The 19,045-nt window shown below is 41.3% G+C and overlaps 1 protein-coding gene across 4 annotated transcripts in view; it reads left to right on the forward strand.

Annotated features, from left to right (window-relative positions):
- Positions 1-19,045, forward strand: part of UAP1 (UDP-N-acetylglucosamine pyrophosphorylase 1) — a 42,293-nt gene that overhangs the window by 17,067 nt on the left and 6,181 nt on the right. For 2 of the 4 annotated variants that reach the window (XM_045809700.2, XM_045809699.2), the window contains exons 3-10: positions 1,517-1,721; positions 3,955-4,130; positions 5,486-5,658; positions 10,805-10,998; positions 12,310-12,450; positions 13,257-13,445; positions 14,493-14,543; positions 18,317-18,383. In XM_045809700.2, coding sequence (XP_045665656.1) covers positions 1,517-1,721; positions 3,955-4,130; positions 5,486-5,658; positions 10,805-10,998; positions 12,310-12,450; positions 13,257-13,445; positions 14,493-14,543; positions 18,317-18,383 — 1,196 coding nt within the window. The remainder of the gene's footprint in view (positions 1-1,516; positions 1,722-3,954; positions 4,131-5,485; positions 5,659-10,804; positions 10,999-12,309; positions 12,451-13,256; positions 13,446-14,492; positions 14,544-18,316; positions 18,384-19,045) is intronic. The other 2 variants (XM_045809701.2, XM_045809702.2) reach the window with 2 other exon arrangements.

The raw sequence follows: 19,045 nt of genomic DNA on the forward strand, positions 1-19,045 counted from the left end.
GTACTTTAAAAATAAAATTCTGTTTGCTAAAAAAAAAAGTAGTCTATGGCAAAACTTGGTTTTTTTTTTTAATCCAAACTGAGAGCCTCTCTTGTTAATAATATTTACAGTTTCATTTGTTTGCATTTGGATCTTAAATCCATCTTGAATTATTTTGATTCAGAGAATAATATTTTGATTCAAGCATTATGTTTGGTTATTACTTATTGCTGAGTATTCAGCCGATGCAGACTGACGGGCTTCCCGACAACGGGAATAAATCATCAACAAAAAGACTCTGAATTTCACATCCTTGTGAGCTGGGATAGATGGCTCTTTGGCGGGGCGCCTGGGTGGCTCAGTCGTTAAGCGTCTGTCTTCGGCTCGGGGCATGATCCCGGCGTTCTGGGATCGAGTCCCACATCAGGGCTCCTCTGCTGGGAGCCTGCTTCTTCCTCTCCCACTCCCCTGCTGTGTTCCCTCTCTCGCTGGCTGTCTCTCTGTCAAATAAATTAATAAAATCTTTAAAAAAAAAGATGGCTCTTTGGCAAAAACAAACGAAAACAAAACCCCTGCATTTTAATCCATTCTATTGATGTATAATTACATATAATAAAATGCTCTAGTTTTATGACTTTTTGCCATATTTATACACTCATGTCACTACCATTCCAGTCAAGTTATAGAGCATTTCCATCACCCCACAAAGCCTCCTCTTGCCCTGCCCTTTTGCGGGCAGATCCCCGAGGCCTTTTCGGCTGAGTTGGCTTTCACACCCAGGTGTCCTGACATCAGAGCCTGACTTCTTGACCTCTGTATGGCTTTGCTTTCCTGGGGGTTTCGGGTCTCTTTATTCCCTGGATGGTAGCTTGTCTAGTCTATTTGCATGCTCATTGACTGACTGTGTGTCACTGATGGATTTACAGGCTGGAGGTAATTGAGTAGCATATCATCATTCCTCCTGAAGCCCAGATGTCCTTTTTTTTTTTTTTTTTAATTTATTTATTCAACAGAGATAGAGACAGCCAGCGAGAGAGGGAACACAAGCAGGGGGAGTGGGAGAGGAAGAAGCAGGCTCATAGCAGAGGAGCCTGATGTGGGGCTCGATCCCATAACGCCGGGATCAAGCCCTGAGCCGAAGGCAGACGCTTAACCGCTGTGCCCCCCAGGTGCCCCCCAGGTGTCCTCTTTTATCTTGTCTTTCTCTTGATGCGCCCCATGGAGTAAGTAGTCAGCACTTGCAAATGTTTGTAACATCTTGTTGGGCTTTGCCCACCAGCTGACATTTTCAGAAAAAGAATTATTAATTCATTAAAGCATATTATTCACGGCTTGGTGTTTGGTTGGGTTTATATAAATTTAATTTTTAATAGTAAAAATGTTTTTATTAACAAGGTAGTTATCTGTGATCACGTGTGGATTTCTTGTTCTTTATGCCTTGTGCAGATAGGGTGACTCATTGCTGCTACTTCTTGTAGATGTAATCCTAAAATGGTGAATTGTAGAGGTTTTGTGATACAGGTGTTTTCTTTTCTAGGACTTTTCCAGATTTCTCAGAACAAAGTGGCGGTTCTTCTTCTAGCTGGCGGGCAGGGGACGAGACTCGGTGTTGCATACCCCAAGGGGATGTATGATGTTGGTTTGCCATCTCGTAAGACGCTCTTTCAGATTCAGGCAGAGCGTATCCTGAAGCTTCAACAGTTAGCTGAAAAATACCATGGCAACAAATGCATCATTCCATGGTAAGATGTGCCTCGATGTGGGAGAGTGTCTAAACGTATGTCAGTCTATAATATTCAAAATGCATATGTACTTTATTCATAAGCAGACATATTTCCTGTTACTAATAATTTTCCCAGGAGCTGTAACTTACTATATATGTTAAAAATAATCTGTGTTATAGCCCGATAAATGATCACAGTAGTCTTAATGCACAATATATATTCTCCTCAGGCTTTTACATCCCTCCCTGAGTACTTCTGGGGACTCATTGGGTTCTCTTAGTGTATAAACTTTATACTGATTAATAGTTTGTCTGTGTATGAATTTCTGATTGAAAATCTGCCTCCTGAAATTTGAAGGCATTTTTCTGTTGTTTCTGACATTGTTGAGGGGTCCATTACTGTTCTGATTCCCAGTCTCCGCCCCCCCGCCCCAGCATGTAAAGTCTCTTCTTCTCATTGGCATCTGAAATCTCATGATGGGTGATAGGAGTCTATTTTTAGTCACTGCTCTGGGCGCTCAGGGAGTTCTCACAGTCTAGAAACTCCTATCCTTAAGTACCAAGTTATCTAGCTCTCCTCACACCCCCCCTTCCCATACACACCAGCTGAAAGCCCCCACTGATTTCTCTGCTGTGGGCCACACTCGGGTCCCCAGGCTCTAGTAGAATGCTGTGTTCTCAGGGCCTACCTTGGCAAGTGTTGGTGTCCTGAGCACCAGGAGATTATGGGAAATTCTGCTTTGTTTTTTAAAAGTTTTTGATTTAGCTCTTAAATCTCTTTCCCAGAGCAGCTTTGGAAATTATGTTTTGAGGGGGAAACCAGCTGTGTGTTTGAGATCCCTCAAGTCCCTAATCTTGTTATTTTAGCCCCATGTGACCCACAAAAGGTCTGCTGGTTTCTTTGTCCTGCCTGGTCCAAGCTCAGCGTCCCTACCACTAGCCTGGATCCCAGATCAGCAGATACCCTGGGAAAAGGCAGCTGCATATCCTTAGCTCCTCTCTGAAAGATTCCCACTGTCTTGAATTTTAGTTCCAATCCATGTTGCTTCTATAGCTCTCTGATGCCTTTAAAAATAGGCTTTTTGTAAATTCCCAGCTTTGCTAGCTCTTCTCAACATGAGTGTTGGCGGGCAATAAACTGTTTTTTTTCATCTTGATTCCTTTGGGGATGTTTGAGGGACATCTGTGTTCTAAGCAGGCAGTATTCTCCTTACAGCCCTGGCTCCCACTGTCATGCTGAATTTTCTTCTCTCTTTTTCCTCACGACTTAGAATCTCTGTGCTCTTCTTACACAGAGCAATGTAGCCATGTCTTTGTACTCAAAGTTCAAAGGACCCAGGGTAACTTGTTAAACAGATATCTGGCATGGTGGGAAATTATACCATTTTCTTAATTTATTCATTCAGCAGATATTGAATGCCTGCTTCTAGGTACTGGGGACGTATCAGCAATCAAAATGGACAAAAATCCCTACTTATATGTGGCTTAAATTCTAGTAAGGGCAAAAGCTACTGCAGTCACTAATTGAGGCTTTAGGTAGAGTTTTTGATTCCTTTGCCACACTAGCATGGTTGATTTTTGTGAGAATGGATAATATAATTTCACTTTTAAGATTTTAAATGGAGGGTTAGCAGAGGTCGGATTCGCTTCAAAACTTTAGTAAAAAGAACTACGAGAGATCATTAGAATATATTACATTTACTCTTTTCTCCCTAAGGAGTTTTAAATTTAAAATACAGTTTTCACAGAGTTCTAAAATGTTTGTTTAAGCCAGTTACAGGCTCTCTGTTGCAGGAGGTATGTTTCATGTTGTTACATAGATTTATTTTATATGTAGGATTAATGAAGTTACTGGAAGAAAGGCACTTGGGTAGCAGCTAATGCTACCTTACCCAGGAAGAGGGTGAAGGAAGTCAGAACAAAGAGTCAGGGGCGCCTGGGTGGCACAGCGGTTAAGCGTCTGCCTTCGGCTCAGGGCGTGATCCTGGCATTCTGGGATCGAGCCCCACATCAGGCTCCTCCGCTATGAGCCTGCTTCTTCCTCTCCCACTCCCCCTGCTTGTGTTCCCTCTCTCGCTGGCTGTCTCTATCTCTGTCGAATAAATAAATAAAATCTTTAAAAAAAAAAAAAAAAGAACAAAGAGTCAGTGTGCTCAATGATTTTTTTTTTTTGCTTGGAAAATAGACAAGATTGAATTTTGCCCTAATTCCCAGAGCACTGTTGCTTAGGAGATCTTCTTTTCTCTTGTAAGGTATATAATGACCAGTGGCAGAACAATGGAATCTACAAAGGAATTCTTCACAAAGCACAAGTACTTTGGTTTAAAGAAAGAGAATGTAATCTTTTTTCAGCAGGGAATGCTGCCTGCTATGAGTTTTGATGGGAAAATTATTTTGGAAGAGAAGAACAAAGTTTCTATGGCTCCAGGTTTGTAACCATGCTTATTTAAGGGTGACTAGAAATGGGAGTAACATAAATCCTTACATTTTGATTTTCTTTCTGATATGGTGATTTGGATGTTAAAGAATTAATATTTAAGATTTTATTGCAGTTTAGCAATGACTTAAAAAAAATGAAAATGCCCAGGGGTGAAATGGATACACGTTTATATTTCTTGCAGACGCCTGCCCTTGAGAACAACCTGAGCAGCTCGCAGGGTGTTCATTCTCTTTACCCAGTATTTTATATCAGCAGTGTTCGTGGCTGCATTACTTCTTGCGGGGAAAGATTGGAAACCGTTTGTTATTTAATAAACAAGAAGTTAAATTATAGTTCATCTGGAGTATTCCCAAACTGTAATAAAACAATTGATTGGAGATACTAAATGACAAGGAGAAGTAGTGTCAGTAGCTAAGTGAGAGAATGGGAAGCGTGAAGCTGTGTGCCCGGTGTGGGGACGGCCACCACCCTGTAGGGCTGCGGGTGTTGCGCGCACACTGTGTGGCCACGTGCAGCGACCCCGCGTATGATCCCAGCTCTGAAAATAAACGTGTCGACAGATTCACATCTATGTGAATATTTGGAGGAAAGACTGACAGGAAGTAAATAAGAGTGTCAACAGTGGTAGCCTCCAGATATAGGCTTTTATTTCATCTTAAGTCTTTTTTTTTCTACTTAACTCTTTTTCATTAATGGAAGATTTTACTGTTTTTAGCTCTACTTTTGTGAAGTTGTCCAATTTTTTAAGCTGTGGCTGAGGGTGTTGGTGGACAAAGTACATTAAAACAGCACTAAGAGTAGATGGGAAAAGAAGAGGCTTTTACCTGTATTTATTTTAAATCTGGCCTTCATATTAATCTGATTTCCTAACAAGTTATTTTGTATAAAAAGCTCGTGCATTTTTATTTTTGAGATGGGTGAAATTGTCACTATTGGGGCTGTAAATACAGAGCTAACTTGAATCATATAAATATTAATAAAACTTGCAATGTTATGAAATAATCATTGCTTGAGAAAAAACTTTATATTTCACAATGTATTACAGGCTAAATTGTTAAAAAAGCTGAGTTAAAAAGAAAAATATGGACTTTGGGTTGCCTGGTCCAACATTAATAATGTTGTTCTCTCAATACTTATGCTAAATTACTTTCAAAGTCACATAGTATAATTTTTCGACACCTGAATTCTTCCTCCTGGGTATTTACTTTTCTTGGGCCTGTGACATAAAACTGCTTTTCAGAGATCTTCACCCCACTTTGGAAACGTTAGCCCCGGTAAACCAGTTTTGGGTTACCTTCGTAATGGGTTTTGGTGTACACCTAACGGGCTGTTCTATTTCCCAGATGGGAATGGTGGTCTTTATCGGGCTCTTGCAGCCCGGCATATTGTGGAGGACATGGAGCAGAGAGGCATCTGGAGCATTCATGTCTATTGTGTTGACAACATCCTAGTAAAAGTGGCAGACCCACGGTTCATTGGCTTTTGCATTCAGAAAGGAGCAGACTGCGGTGCGAAGGTAATACCGTCTTTCTCAACTGTAGCGAGGCTGTCAGCGAGCTCGCTCTGTCAGCATATACGTTCCAGGACTTGAACTAGAATCATCAGGGTGATTTGAGTATGTTAGAAGCATTTATCTCTCTAAAGTAACTAAACTATCCCCTACCTACTCTTTCTCTTAAATTGGCAGCATTTCATTCTAGAAATAATATTGTATGCTTGTCCATTACAAGTAAGAGTTTAAAAATATATGTGGTTAGGGCACCTGCGTGGCTCTGTCGGTTGAGTGTCCGATTCTGGATTTCGGCTCAGGTCATGACCTTGGGGTCATGAGATCAAACCCCATGTCAGGCTCTGTGCCCAGTGTGAAGCTGACCTGAGATTCTCTCTCCCCCTCTTCCCTTGCCCCTCCCCCAAATCGGGCACACTCGCTCTCTCTCAAATGAGTAAAATCTTAAAAAACTATGTGTGGATGATTTTAAGTCCCTGGGAATGTGAATGATCATCACTAGGCCTGGGATGGATTTGTTAATATCAAGTTGTATTGGATCAGATTAACCCACTTTTTTTCCTGTGACAGAGTTGCTGGAGTAGGAGGTAAGGGAAATACGGAGGACACAGCAGATTGAGACTTCAGCAAGGTGTTTGACAAACCATCTCATGAGAGTCTTATGACTAAGATGGATATGCAGTTAGGGGCAGTGAAGGAGAATTGATAACTGACCGCAAACGTACTGATAGGAAGATAGAGGGAGGAAATTCTTTTCAACATTTTTTTAGTTGCATGATGATGTAGGAGACTTGCCTATATGGTAGCTAATGACACGTGTATCTAGGAATAAAAGAGAACATGAAAACACTTTGGAAGATTTAAAAATATTAATATAAATACTACTTTTCTGGAAATCGGTAAAACTATCAATTCTCACCAAATTAAAGTATAATGCAATTCTGGTCAAAGCCCCAATGAGACTATTTTGGGCACACTTAACAAAATGATTGTAAAGTTTGGAAAAAACATGTAAAAGTGGCCAGGAAAATGCTAAGAAAAGGTGATAAGGAAGGAAGACGGTTGGAGATAGTCTACCAGGTACTAAATTGGGTTGTAAATAATTAGGAGTGTAGTACAGAAACCAGGATAGAATGACAAATGAGTGGAACAGAATAGATCAGTCAGAAATAAGTCCATGTATGTGTAAGAATGCACGATATAAAAACCTGGCATTTCAGATCGGTGGGGGAAATGAATGAGATAACTGCCTAAAAATAAAATAAAATCTCTCCCTTAAAGCTCATTCCAAAATCAATTTCAAATGGATTCCAAAGTTAATTATATTGAAAAACCCATAAAGATGTTAGGAGAAAATTGAGAATAACTTTACGATATTGACATGAAGGGAAGACCTTTCTGCCAAAAGCAAAAGCCATATAATACAGGCTTCTGACCAAAACAAATTAGACTAGATATAAATTTGAAATATTTAGATTTAAAAAGGAGAACTGCCATAAAAGACATACCATGGCCTTGGTTGGAGATTTACTATTATAAAGTTGTCATTTCTCTTAAAATTAATCTGTAAATCTATGGCAAAGTCATAGAAGCTGGAGTTTTAAATTTGCCAGTGCAGGTTTTGTGAAATTAAGCTGGTAGACCTAATAAGACCCTTCTGGACTCTGAAAATAAAAAAGTTGGTTTGGTTATTTAAGACCTCTCTCTGTCCTAATACTCTGAGTGTCTGTACTGTACTGTAAATAGCTATTAAATTGTAATAGAAACAGTGCATTGTAAGTAGCTGCTAAGCTTTAAAAAACCAAACTAGACTGTATTTCTGACTTTGCTCCGCTTGGTGTCACTCTTCATTCTAAAACAGAAACTTAAATTTTACTGCTCTGAACTTCAGGTCCATTTAAATTCTAAATGATAGAGTGGTGAACCTGGAAGGAGCTTCAGTGATCATCTGGTCAACCCTTCGATCTCAGAACCGAGCATCCTGAGTTCTGGTTCTAAGTGAGTTCCAGGCTCAAGGTCCTTCATCACATTAACTGAAGCAGGATTAGAATTCCTGTTTCCCAACTCCTAGCTTTAGTGTCAAAGCACATTATAAAACCAAGCTCTTTAGATTGATTATGTTTTTGCTGACAGCTTAAAAAACTTTAAATTATGTGCTAATTTTTGTGAGTTTATCGATCACACAGAGATACGGGTGTAACCAGTCACTCTTCTCCACCACCTGTGGGTTCTCCAGGAGTCTCAGGCTTCCTGCTCAGCTCTGTGCCTGGCATATAAGGTAGAAGTCACTCGATGAGTGAATACATAGTCAGAGGGAACCAAAATATGACAAGACTGGTACATGTTAGAAACTTTCAGAAATGTGAGGAACCATTTATGTAATCTGTCCTCCCACCCTTTTAATTTTAATTGCAAAATCAAGATATCAAAATATGTTTTTAAGAACACCTAAGTTAGGGAGTTATTCATAGTGTGGTAGTAGAATAATTTCTTACTTCTTTCAAAGGCTCTGGTCTTTGTGAATTAAGGAATTAAGTATTTTTTATGGAGCGAGAGCCTTGAGAAAAGACGGAGAGTGCAGTGGTTTGCAGAAGTACAAAACTAAAAGGGTACGAACCACTGTTAATTAAAGGTCACTTTGTAAAGCAGTTACAGTGACTATGACGTTAAAGTGTTCCTTTGAACTCAGCTTTTCAGGACTGAAGTTGGAGAAAATCAAGCAAACTTCTCGATATTATACTGTATAACTTTCTGTGTAATATAAACTTGACTTCCGGCTTACACAGTTTACAAATGCTTTCTTTTGTAATCTAGACTTTTATAATATTTGGAGGCTGCTAGTTGTCATAGAAGTAAATATTTCAGGGCGCCTGGGTGGCTCAGTTGGTTACGTCTGAGTCTTGATTTTGGCTCAGGTCATGATCTCAGGGTCGTGAGATCGAGCCCTGCATCGGGCTGTGTGCTGGGTGTGGAGCCTGCTTGGGATATTCTCTCTCCCCCTCTGCCACTCCCAAAAAAGAAAAAGAAGTAAATCTTTCGCTGACAGATTAACACTTGGGTAGTGAAAAGTGTGAATATGCTTAGTTTTGTTTTCTATGGCTGGTCAGGAGTAGGGGCCTATGGAGGTGACTGGAAAATAAATCTGTGTGTGTGTGTGTGTGTGTGTGTGTGTGTGTGTGTGTGTGTGTTAGGTGGGAATGAGAGGAATCTATTCCAAATTCCCTGCGTACTGAGACCGTCCTCACTGTGGACTATGTGAAGTGAGAGGTGGTGAGGAGTTGATAGTTGCAAACAGGACTGTGATTGATTTAAATCGTTTTGTTGTATGTTTCCCCCCAGTTTAATTCACTTCCTTGGTAGAAAGTTTCTTTTTATGGAATACTGTGCTCCTTTGAGGGAGGCAAACAGTGAAACTACACAGCCGCCTTGCGTATCCAGTCGCCCTGCCTCGCTGAGCCAGACTCGGGGCCTATAGCGCTAATTGCTGTGTAAATGAAGTCGTCAATAGTGGCTTTAGTCGTCTGCCGGAGACTGCTACTGGCTGTGTTTATTTTAAGAAATCAGTTGCTGAAGAAAAGTTTTCGCTTTATTGGTGTAATTTCTTAGGATAGACTTTTCAAATTGGGGTCAGATCTTTCCGACTGCCCGGAAGCGTGCTGAATTGCTCACTGCGCAGGGCAAACAAAGCAGTTCTGTAAATACTTGTTACTGCTTGATTGTTCAGTTGGATATTCATCTCTGAATCTCGCTTTTATGTTAGTGTATCGCGTACAGTTGTTTGGTAATTGTCTTCTGAACGGTTTAGGTCAGCGCTGTGTTGGATTAGGGGGGTGGGGTATCGGAGTCACTTGTGAGGGTTGTTTGTTTTTTTTTTAATTACATACTCTTTATTTCCCTGCGATTTCTTTTTTAAATTTGAAAGAGAGAGAGAGAGAGAGAGCAAGTGAGAGAACATGAGTCAGGGGAGGGGCAGAGGGAGAGGCAGAGAATCTCAGGCTTACTCCACACTGAGTATGGAGCCTGATGTGGGGCTCGATCTCATGACCCATGAGATCATGACCTGAACCAAAGTCAAGAGCCGGCCGCTTACCTGACTGAGCCACCTAGGCACCCCTATTCTTCCCTGTGATTTTGATAATAAACCTGTCTCTCAACTCCTGCACCAGCCTGGAGCTATTGATAGGTTATCAGATCACTGGTTTTCAAACTTTTTTAAAGCGTAGAATCTCTTACTTCAAAGTCTAGCATGCAAAACAGATAAATAATGGGTGGCCTTTTCTTTCTTTCTTTTTTTTTTTTATCATGTTCAGTTAGCCACTGTAGTACATCATTAGTTTTTGATGTCGTGTTCAGTGATTCATTAGTTACTTATGACAGCCTGTGCTCATCACAACACGTGCCCTCCTTAATACGCATCACCCTGTTACCCCTTACCCCACCCTCCTCCCCTCTGAAACCCTCAGTTTGTTTCCTGGGGTCCATAGTCTCTCATGGTTCGTCTCCCTCTCTGATTTCTCCCCCTTCAGATTTCCCTCCCTTCCCCTGTGGTCCTCCGTGCTATTGCTGCGTATGTTCCACATATGAGTGAAACCGTGGAGCCAGATCCCAGTGACTTACTTGCTCTAATGCCCCCTACCTCCTGGCCACGTCCCCGAGAAACAAGGAACATGCTGTATTCATGAATGAAAATGAAAGAAACACCATTTTCAAATGAAATGATGATTTGGGCAGTACCAGATGAGAGGCAAAATGCCTTTTTGTCTGTGAATCCCAGAGAAATTTCATCTCATTTATTCTGAAAGCAGTTGAGTGTAGTTAAGGATAAATTAATTACAACATATTTGGGGGGAGGTAGACTCCTCATTTAATTATTCCCAGTCCACTGTGATTTCCTCTGGGCTCTGTGTGTATGATGGGATTTCTCTTCCATGGTTTCATTAGATGACAAAGAGGAAAGAAATAATTTACTTCATTTCCAGTTGGACACTAGCCCATCAAAGAATGTAAAGATGGACATGTGGTTGTCTACAGTTAAAGATTCCTTTGCCTCAAAGACAATACAAGCAAAACTGCAGATGTGGCCTTTGAAAATGGCACATCTCCAGTGTAGCACTGGATTGTATTTCTTCTCCTGTTGCTGTCTTTCTTTGGGCAGGTGGTAGAGAAAACGAACCCTACAGAGCCAGTGGGAGTGGTTTGCCGAGTGGATGGAGTCTACCAGGTGGTGGAATACAGTGAGATCTCCCTGGCAACAGCTCAGAAACGAAGCTCGGATGGACGCCTGCTATTCAACGCGGGGAACATTGCCAACCATTTCTTCACCGTACCATTTCTGAGAGATGTTGTCAAGTATGAGCACAATGGGGGCTTTAAAAACTTTTCTTTTATCCTTAATCAGGAACTGAGTCACTTGAGAAGTAGAAGGACACCCCAAGTCCAAATTCCACAAAATTCATCTTCTCCCCTGAGAATCACCTTTATCAAATGGAAATTTATCTCACGTTGTAGTTGTTTTTAGGAAGATGCGTTGTAGGGTGCAGATTTGTGGGAGCCCATTCTTCAGTGCATTGCCTGCAGTCGAAAGCACTTCTCTCTTTTCTTCTCTTTCTCTTCTCCCTCCAACTGTGTTAGGTTCTGGTGAAGCAAAAAGTAAGAAATGAAACATTGTCTCTCTGCCACAACGAAACTTAAAAAAATGGAGTTATCTGCCCTACAACTACTGAATCAGAATTTCTGATGGTAGATGCAGGTCATCTGTATTTTTGAAAAGCTGCCTACACAATTTTAGCCAGCTCCCAGACTAGCATTTAGGAACTAGTGCATTAGAGGGTCAAGAAAAAAAGAACTTGAGGGGTGCCTGGGTGGCACAGTGGTTAAGCGTCTGCCTTCGGCTCAGGGCGTGATCCCGGCGTTATGGGATCGAGCCCCACATCAGGCTCCTCCGCTAGGAGCCTGCTTCTTCCTCTCCCACTCCCCCTGCTTTGTTCCCTCTCTTGCTGGCTGTCTCTATCTCTGTCAAATAAATAAATAAAATCTTTAAAAAAAAAAAAGAAAAAGAAAAAAGAACTTGAGCCTTGGATGGAAGTTAGCACGGTTGGATAAAAGAATAAATAAGAGCTACTTTATTTTGTCGGTCTGTTAAATGAAGGACATTCTCACTATCTGCTTCTTCATATGATAGCTTTTAGACATTTATGATGATGGTTTACGTTTTAAAAAGTTACTTAGCTTTGCTTTAGAATATTGGCTCCGGGGTTTCAGAATATTTCCCATTCTACTCTGTGTTCTGTACCTGTGCTGTTAATTTATTAATCCTCATCTTTCCATTCCACACTTCAAGGACTCTCAGTTGGGAAAGTTGGGGCAAAGAGCAGAACATTTAATGGAAGACAGGGAAATGATGGGAGAAACATTGGTGTGAGCTGTGTGGTGTATATTCTTTAAAGTGGAGATCAGTATTGGATTTTTTAAAAATTTAAGGAGGTGAATAGGGAAATCTATTCATGTAATATTTAAATATGAACTGAAACTTAACAGATGCACTTCACTTTGAAAATCGTAATACTGGTTGTTGATGCATTTGTTCCTGGGTGTGATTATCAGATTTTCTGGCATTTTAACTTTGGAAAGTGATTATGTCTTTTTCTTTTCCCTACTTAGTATTTATGAACCTCAGTTGCAGCACCATGTGGCTCAAAAGAAGATTCCATATGTGGATTCCCAGGGGCAGTTAATTAAGCCAGACAAACCAAATGGAATAAAGATGGAAAAATTTGTCTTTGACATCTTCCAGTTTGCAAAGTATGTTTTGAGTAGCACCAGTAAGATTAGATACAGGTCTTGAAATGTTGCTTTTTACAGTTAGGCAGGACACTGTTTTTAGGAGACACTGGGTAGCATGTAGTTGGGTATGGCGTTCTGATTGTGAGTGTACCGTCTAGACTCATTACCATCCTCTAGTATGAGACCACCAACCCAGGCGTATGGTGTGAGTTGCCTGTATGTTTTCTTTATGTCAGTTCGTCCATTATCTGACTCTCCTGCAAAACTGTGAAATTTTGTTAAAATTGTCACTTTTGGCTAAGAGACTAAAAAGGTTGAGATAGAGAATTGGCCCAGTTTATATGTAGGATGCCTTACGGACCTGTAAGTAAATATTTTAGGGAACATGGTTTTAAATTATATAGTTCTCTATCAAAGATCACATTCGGTGTTGAGGTATGTGTGTTAGAATTTGGTCAGTATGAAAATGCGGAAGACAAATTAGCTGTGGAAGATTAATCTTCCATAAGCATTTCTAAATCATCCTTTTTGCCTTCCCCCCTGCCCCCCAGAACAGATTCTAATGTAATTTGCATTAAGATTTCTGACCTTTCCCACTTAAGATGAAGTGTTTTATGGTTTGGGATGAACATAATTTCTCATTTTGCATTGGAGAAGGGAATTCCAACTTCATTTAGTCCAGGGACGAGCATTATTTCTTTCAGGATTCATCTGAAAGAGAGCCTGCGATTGGGGACCAGGGGCTGAGCTCTGTAGAGAGGGGTCAGAGCTGTGTTTGCAGTTTTACTTCGTACTAGAGCGGTCTCTGTATGGTTCCACTCTAGGAAGTTTGTGGTGTATGAAGTGCTCCGAGAAGATGAGTTTTCCCCGCTGAAGAATGCAGACAGTCAGAACGGGAAGGACAATCCTACTACTGCAAGGCATGCTTTGCTGTCCCTTCATCACTGCTGGGTCCTCAACGCAGGGGGCCACTTCATAGATGAAAATGGCTCTCGCCTCCCAGCCATTCCCCGGTAAGTCAATGTCTGTTCTCTGGTGTGGGAACGCTTCCTGGATTTTTCTTCTTGGACCTTTGTCCTCTCTCTCTGACATATTCCTAGATCTTTTTAAAAAAGCTTATTAGTACTGATGTGGGCAGTTCCTGGTGTGAAATATCAGTGCCTGGCCCATTTCAAAGAGGGTGATAGCTTTACTTCCTCTTAAAGAGGGATCTCTTGTGTGGGACATGCGTCCACCACGGCAGCGTATGACTCTCGCTGAGGAATGGTGAGGAGGTAATCCCGTAGCTGTGCCGTGTGGTAAAGGCCGGCAGGAGCACACTCCCCCCGAGAGTGAGAGGACCGGGCGCTGCCGCTCCGCCGTCTGTGCGGCCTCCCACCCTGCCGCAGACCCGCTGCCCACCGGCCGCCCAGAAGACGTGGGCCCCTCGCCCTTCTTTCCATGGCACTTTCACGGTCGCTGAGGGAGATGCCGGGAAGGGAAAGGAAGGGCACTTACATTCACGGGTACTCAAACTTAAAAATGTTTTGGGATTTTAAAACTTAAAAAAAGAAGGTACTTCTAGCTATTTAAATCTGAGAGAAAGAACTTCTAAGCTCCGTCTTCTCTTTTACAAGAAAATCTTCATTGGCACCTAGAGTTACCCCCTTCTAAATCATTTGGTATTTATGTACTCATGTAAAAAATGTTCTGCCGTATCACTTACGTTCTTAAGGGTAAAATGACTGGCTGCATGCCGGGGTGCATGTTAGGGCACTGGGCCTTGGAGCTTACTGGCCCGTGACTGTGTTTTCCCAGGAAGGAGCTGCGGTAAGTGGCTTCCCTCCAGAGCCACTTCCAGGCTCTGTCTCATCAGTAGGCCTGCTCCATAGCATGTCACGTTGTCCTCATGCTTCATCGTTGGCCATTGAGTTCGTTTTTACCCCTTCAGACTTCCTTTGCCAAGTTTATAGTTTACCATAAATACATGCCTTTCGGTCAAGTATATTTTGCAATTCCACTTCATTGTTATTGTTTGATTTGTTTTCCATTCCCATTAATGCTTATTTATTCCTACATAGCAGTGCTACAAATGGAAAGTCAGAGACCATCACAGCTGATGTCAATCTCAAGTAAATATCCCAGCCTGCCTGCAGTGCATGGTGACGGGGCTGTGCTTCCCTCTGTACTAACTGGCATCATAGTTTAGTGCTCTGCCTCTCGGTGGTCTGGCGGGGGGATGGTTGGAGCTTTGGTGGGGGCGTACTGTGCTTTCTTGGTGGCAGGTATCTGTCTGGATGACACTAACTCAGAGTCTCAGTGCATGCTGGAAATGCCGGAAATGCTGGAAATGGGGAGCATGGTTTACTAAAGAACCTGACCATGGATGTTTGAACCTGCAGGGACAGATTGACGAGTGTAGGTAGGGTGTCGGGCAGGTTACGGGCCAAGGAGAACAAATTCAGATCCTGGCAGAAGCTAGAGAAACATCACATTCTGAAGCGTGTCTTACTGAATTGGGTGTATGCTCTCAGTATAAAGGCTACCTGCCTCTGACGTTTCTGATGGTTCCTAATGTGGAGAAAACTGTTCTCTTCATGTTTGCTCGCACTAACAGCTCCTTTTCTCTGTGTTCATTTTAGTCTCTTATTATCCTGCTCCCAAAGAAGGAAGCGTTTTGTCTGAATCGCAGATAATTTTTAGCTGAAAGTAGCAGGTATCCTGTCTCACCTGGGTACTGACAGAGTTTGAAAAAGCCACTATCCTTACAGCTAAAGAGACAGCTTGGTGGTCTTGCTACATTTGAAAAGTTTTTAGGTTTAGTTTGAATTTTAAGTTTTGAAGATAATTTGGGAAATATGAACAGGGTAAAGGATCTGGAGATTGGCGTTGTATCCGAAGTAGAGTAGCAGGGATGTCATTTTCGTCCCTGTGATTTCTTTCCCCCCGCCTATGCCACTCACTTTTGCCCTGTGGAGACAAGTGCCTGTGGTGGCGGTGTTTCCCGGGTGTGGCCCTGTCTGTAGACAAGGAAGTGGACTCATAGACCCTCTAGTTTCTTAGAGGAGCTGTAGGTGACTGTGGGCTCTCATGCCATGGGAACCTGGACGCTTTGTTATTTTTCTGTCCCATCCATCATTTTTAATATATGGAGGCAAGTTGCTTTTAGAAGTTAAGAAATAGATTTTTGACCCAAAATTTCCTTTTCACTGAGCCACACTTTTAACCTCAAAAGTGAAATAGTTTCTTAATCATACAACTGAAATCAACATCCAGCTATGTCAGTTAAGATATAAAATGTTTTAAACATTAGTTCTTGTTTGAGTTCTCTTATTTAGTACTCCCCTCCCCCATTTACTTTATTTTAGCCATTTGCAGAATAATTAAACTGACATCAAAATTTGGCCTCAAATGAGATCGCAGACTTAAGGGACTGTTTCTATCTCTAAAGGAGGCCCTCGAGAGAAGAAAAAGATTACTTAAAAGTGAGAGATGACAAGGAAGTACTATGTATAAAAGGGGGAGGAAACAGCTGGGTGATAATTTTCGAAGAAAGGAAGCAAGGATGCTGAGTTTTGATCAAGTGACCTTATTTTTATTTATTTTTTCTTAGCACTTAGAGAACAGTTAGTTACTGAAAGTATGCTTGTCTGCAGAGTTGGGGGATAATACTGTTACTGGTTTAAGTTGCCTGTCTCCTGAGATTTTGCATTTGGTGATGGTAGCTTCTGTCTTTCCTCCTTCTGGGCATCCAACTTTGTTTATTAAGAGTGACTTTCTTAGTTTCTTGCAGTATCTTTGTGGTACTCGAAGAGAAGTTATATTTGGGTCAGCCATGTGTTCCTTGGGTTCAAAACCACTTTCTGATCCTGGCATACCAAATCCCTCAGGGGTTCTGGTGGGACTGGGCTGTCTAGATCTTATCAGTGGAACGGGTCCTTATTTTTCCCATTTGGTTTAATATGAGTCCAAGCTGCCCCAGAGGGTCTGGACCAGATTTCTTGAGTTCTTTTGTTAGAATCTGACACATATCTAGACAGAAGTGTGCCCCATCTTTAATTAATCTTTTCTCCAAATTAGTCTGTCCCCTGTCTGCCCCCCATAGTTTATGTATTTATTTAGCCAACAAACATTTGCTCACAGACCTACAGGTACTGCTAGTGTCTGGGTGCTGGTGTAGCTTACATAAAAGAAAGGAGTCATTTCTTACAGCCTACTGGGAGGTCAGGATGCATGAAAGTCAAGTAACATCATCAGGCAGTATGTATTTATGTGTTAAACATATGATATAAATAATAATTTATTATGATTTAGGGGGCAGTGACTTAGATGTCTATTAAATTTTTTTATAGAAATAAATGAGAGTGATCACTGTTCAATACAATGGTCAAGGGAAGGGTGGGGCTTAAGCTAAATCTTGGAGGATGGCTAAAATTTGGATAGTCCAAGGTTTTATTTGACCATAGTTGAGAATGACTTGGAATAATCCAAAGTGTGTGCAGCTGGCCTGGTTTGAGTGGAAAGTAGTGGGACAAGTAAGTGGGGGTAAGATACAGAGCACACTGAATTCAAACTACGGGATTCTGTTTCGAGGAGGTTTGGGCTTGCTAAACTCAGAAGCCCTGTGATTTTATTGACTCCACCAAAGCTTCAAGACATGCTTGGCAAAACAAAGGGGAGCTACGGGTTGAGGCTATAAGAGACTAGTTTTTTGTTTGTTTTAAGAGAGAGAGAGAGTTCGCGCATGAGTGGGAGGGGAGGGGCAGAGGGAGAGGGAAAATCCTTAGCAGGACTCATGCCCAGTCATCATGGAGCCCTATTCGGGGCTAGATCCATGACCCCGAGATCATGACCTGAGCTAAAATCAAGAGTTGGACGCTCAACTGACTGAGCCAGCCAGGCGTCTTGAGACTAGTTTTTATGTGCCCTGTATCCTGCTGGTGGAAAAGCCTAGAGGTCTAATGCCTTCAAGCATATTAAAAACACTATTCATTGACTTCTATATTAAAAACTTAGAAACTTTTAGAAACTCAGGATTGAGTGGCTGTATATGTTAGGATGTGACCTGGAGGAAGCAAATGGTGACTTTGGTCTTGCCTTTGCTTGGGTTGCATTGTGTCTTAGCTCTTTGAAGAGATTTTGGTGAAAGTAGCAGAGAAGCACTTTGAAACATTGAATAAATCAGCTCAGCTAATCTAGGAGGTTTGGGTTGTACAGAAATTGTATATTGGGAAATAACTGACCTTTAGAACAGTACTGTAAGTAGAACTTCCTGTAGGGAAGGAAATACTCTAGCCGTGCTCTCCAATTTGGCAGCTACCGAGCACTTGAAATGTGGTTTCTGTGACTGAGGAACTGAATTTTAAAATTTTAGTTCATTTAAAAAATTGTAATTAATTTAAATTTAAGTAACCACATGTGGCTAGTGGCCAGTGTATTTTGGACAGTGCAGCGTTAGAGCGTTTGTCTGTAGTAGTTCTTAACTCTCAAGGTTGTGGCAGGGATTGAAGAGAAGTATGAAGGATTCAAAGTAGCTAGCAGGGGCCCTGAACCATAATTTGTATTCCATAAATAGTCCCTTCCTTATCACATTAAAAGTTGGAAATGATAAAAAATGGGATGTACTTTAGCAGATAAGTGTATCAGTACAGGTGAAGTGCTTTGGAGACAGACCTACTGGTAATTATTGGCACTTGCCCCAAATAGTGTCTTCTGGACCATGACAAATTCATGTTTACCTAATCCTCAGGGAATTTGGTGACCATCAGGATAGAGTCTATTCTGTTTGTCTAACTGTGAGAATTTGATTATCTGCAAGCTTCTCAGAGGAAAGTGATGGTCTGTACTTTCACTCTGGCAATAACGTGAGAAGCAAAACCTTTAACGTGTTTGTTTTTTTTCTTAGCTTGAAGGATGCCAATGATGTACCAATTCAGTGTGAAATCTCTCCTCTTATCTCCTATGCTGGAGAAGTAAGTTTGATTTGTTTTTTTTCCTCTATTCTTTTAAAAGTAGGATCCGGAGACTGTTTCATATTTAAGTAGAGTTTCCCATTTCCCAGTGCCTTGCTCTGCACATCCTGGGAATGAGCAAAGGAGTTGCATTTGTTCTGAATTTTTCTCTTTGAGAATTCCTGTTACGGCTTTGCATCTGTCCCACAAGTGGGTTAGTTGTCACGAACAGAATGTTTAATGTTTAATCCGTTTCATTGACACATCAAAATGCAATGGTCTTTCAAAAAAAAATCAGCCATGTGTTTTAGATAAATCATCTAGCTCTTTTTTTTTTTTAATTGAAATGTAGTTGATCCACAGTGTTAATTTCAGGTACACAACATAGTGATTCCCCAAGTCTACACGTTCTGTGCTCATCATTAGTGAAGCTACCGTCTGTCACCATACAGCTCTATGACAGTCACTGACTGTTTATATTCTCTGTGCTGTGCCTTTCATTCCGTAACTGGAGGCCTCTGCCTGCCCCTTTCCTTCACGCATTTTGCCCATCCCCTTATCCCCTCCCCTCTGGCCGCCATCAGATTGTTCTCTGTATTTATGGGTTGTCTGGCTTTTTGAAACATAATGTAATTTTTTCCTTTCAAAGGGTTATTTTGTTTATACACTTGGTACTCTCACTT

This window comes from Ursus americanus, chromosome 2, assembly GCF_024610735.1.
Source record: "Ursus americanus isolate L20-20 chromosome 2, mUrsAme1.1.p, whole genome shotgun sequence".
Taxonomy (NCBI): Eukaryota; Metazoa; Chordata; class Mammalia; order Carnivora; family Ursidae; genus Ursus; species Ursus americanus.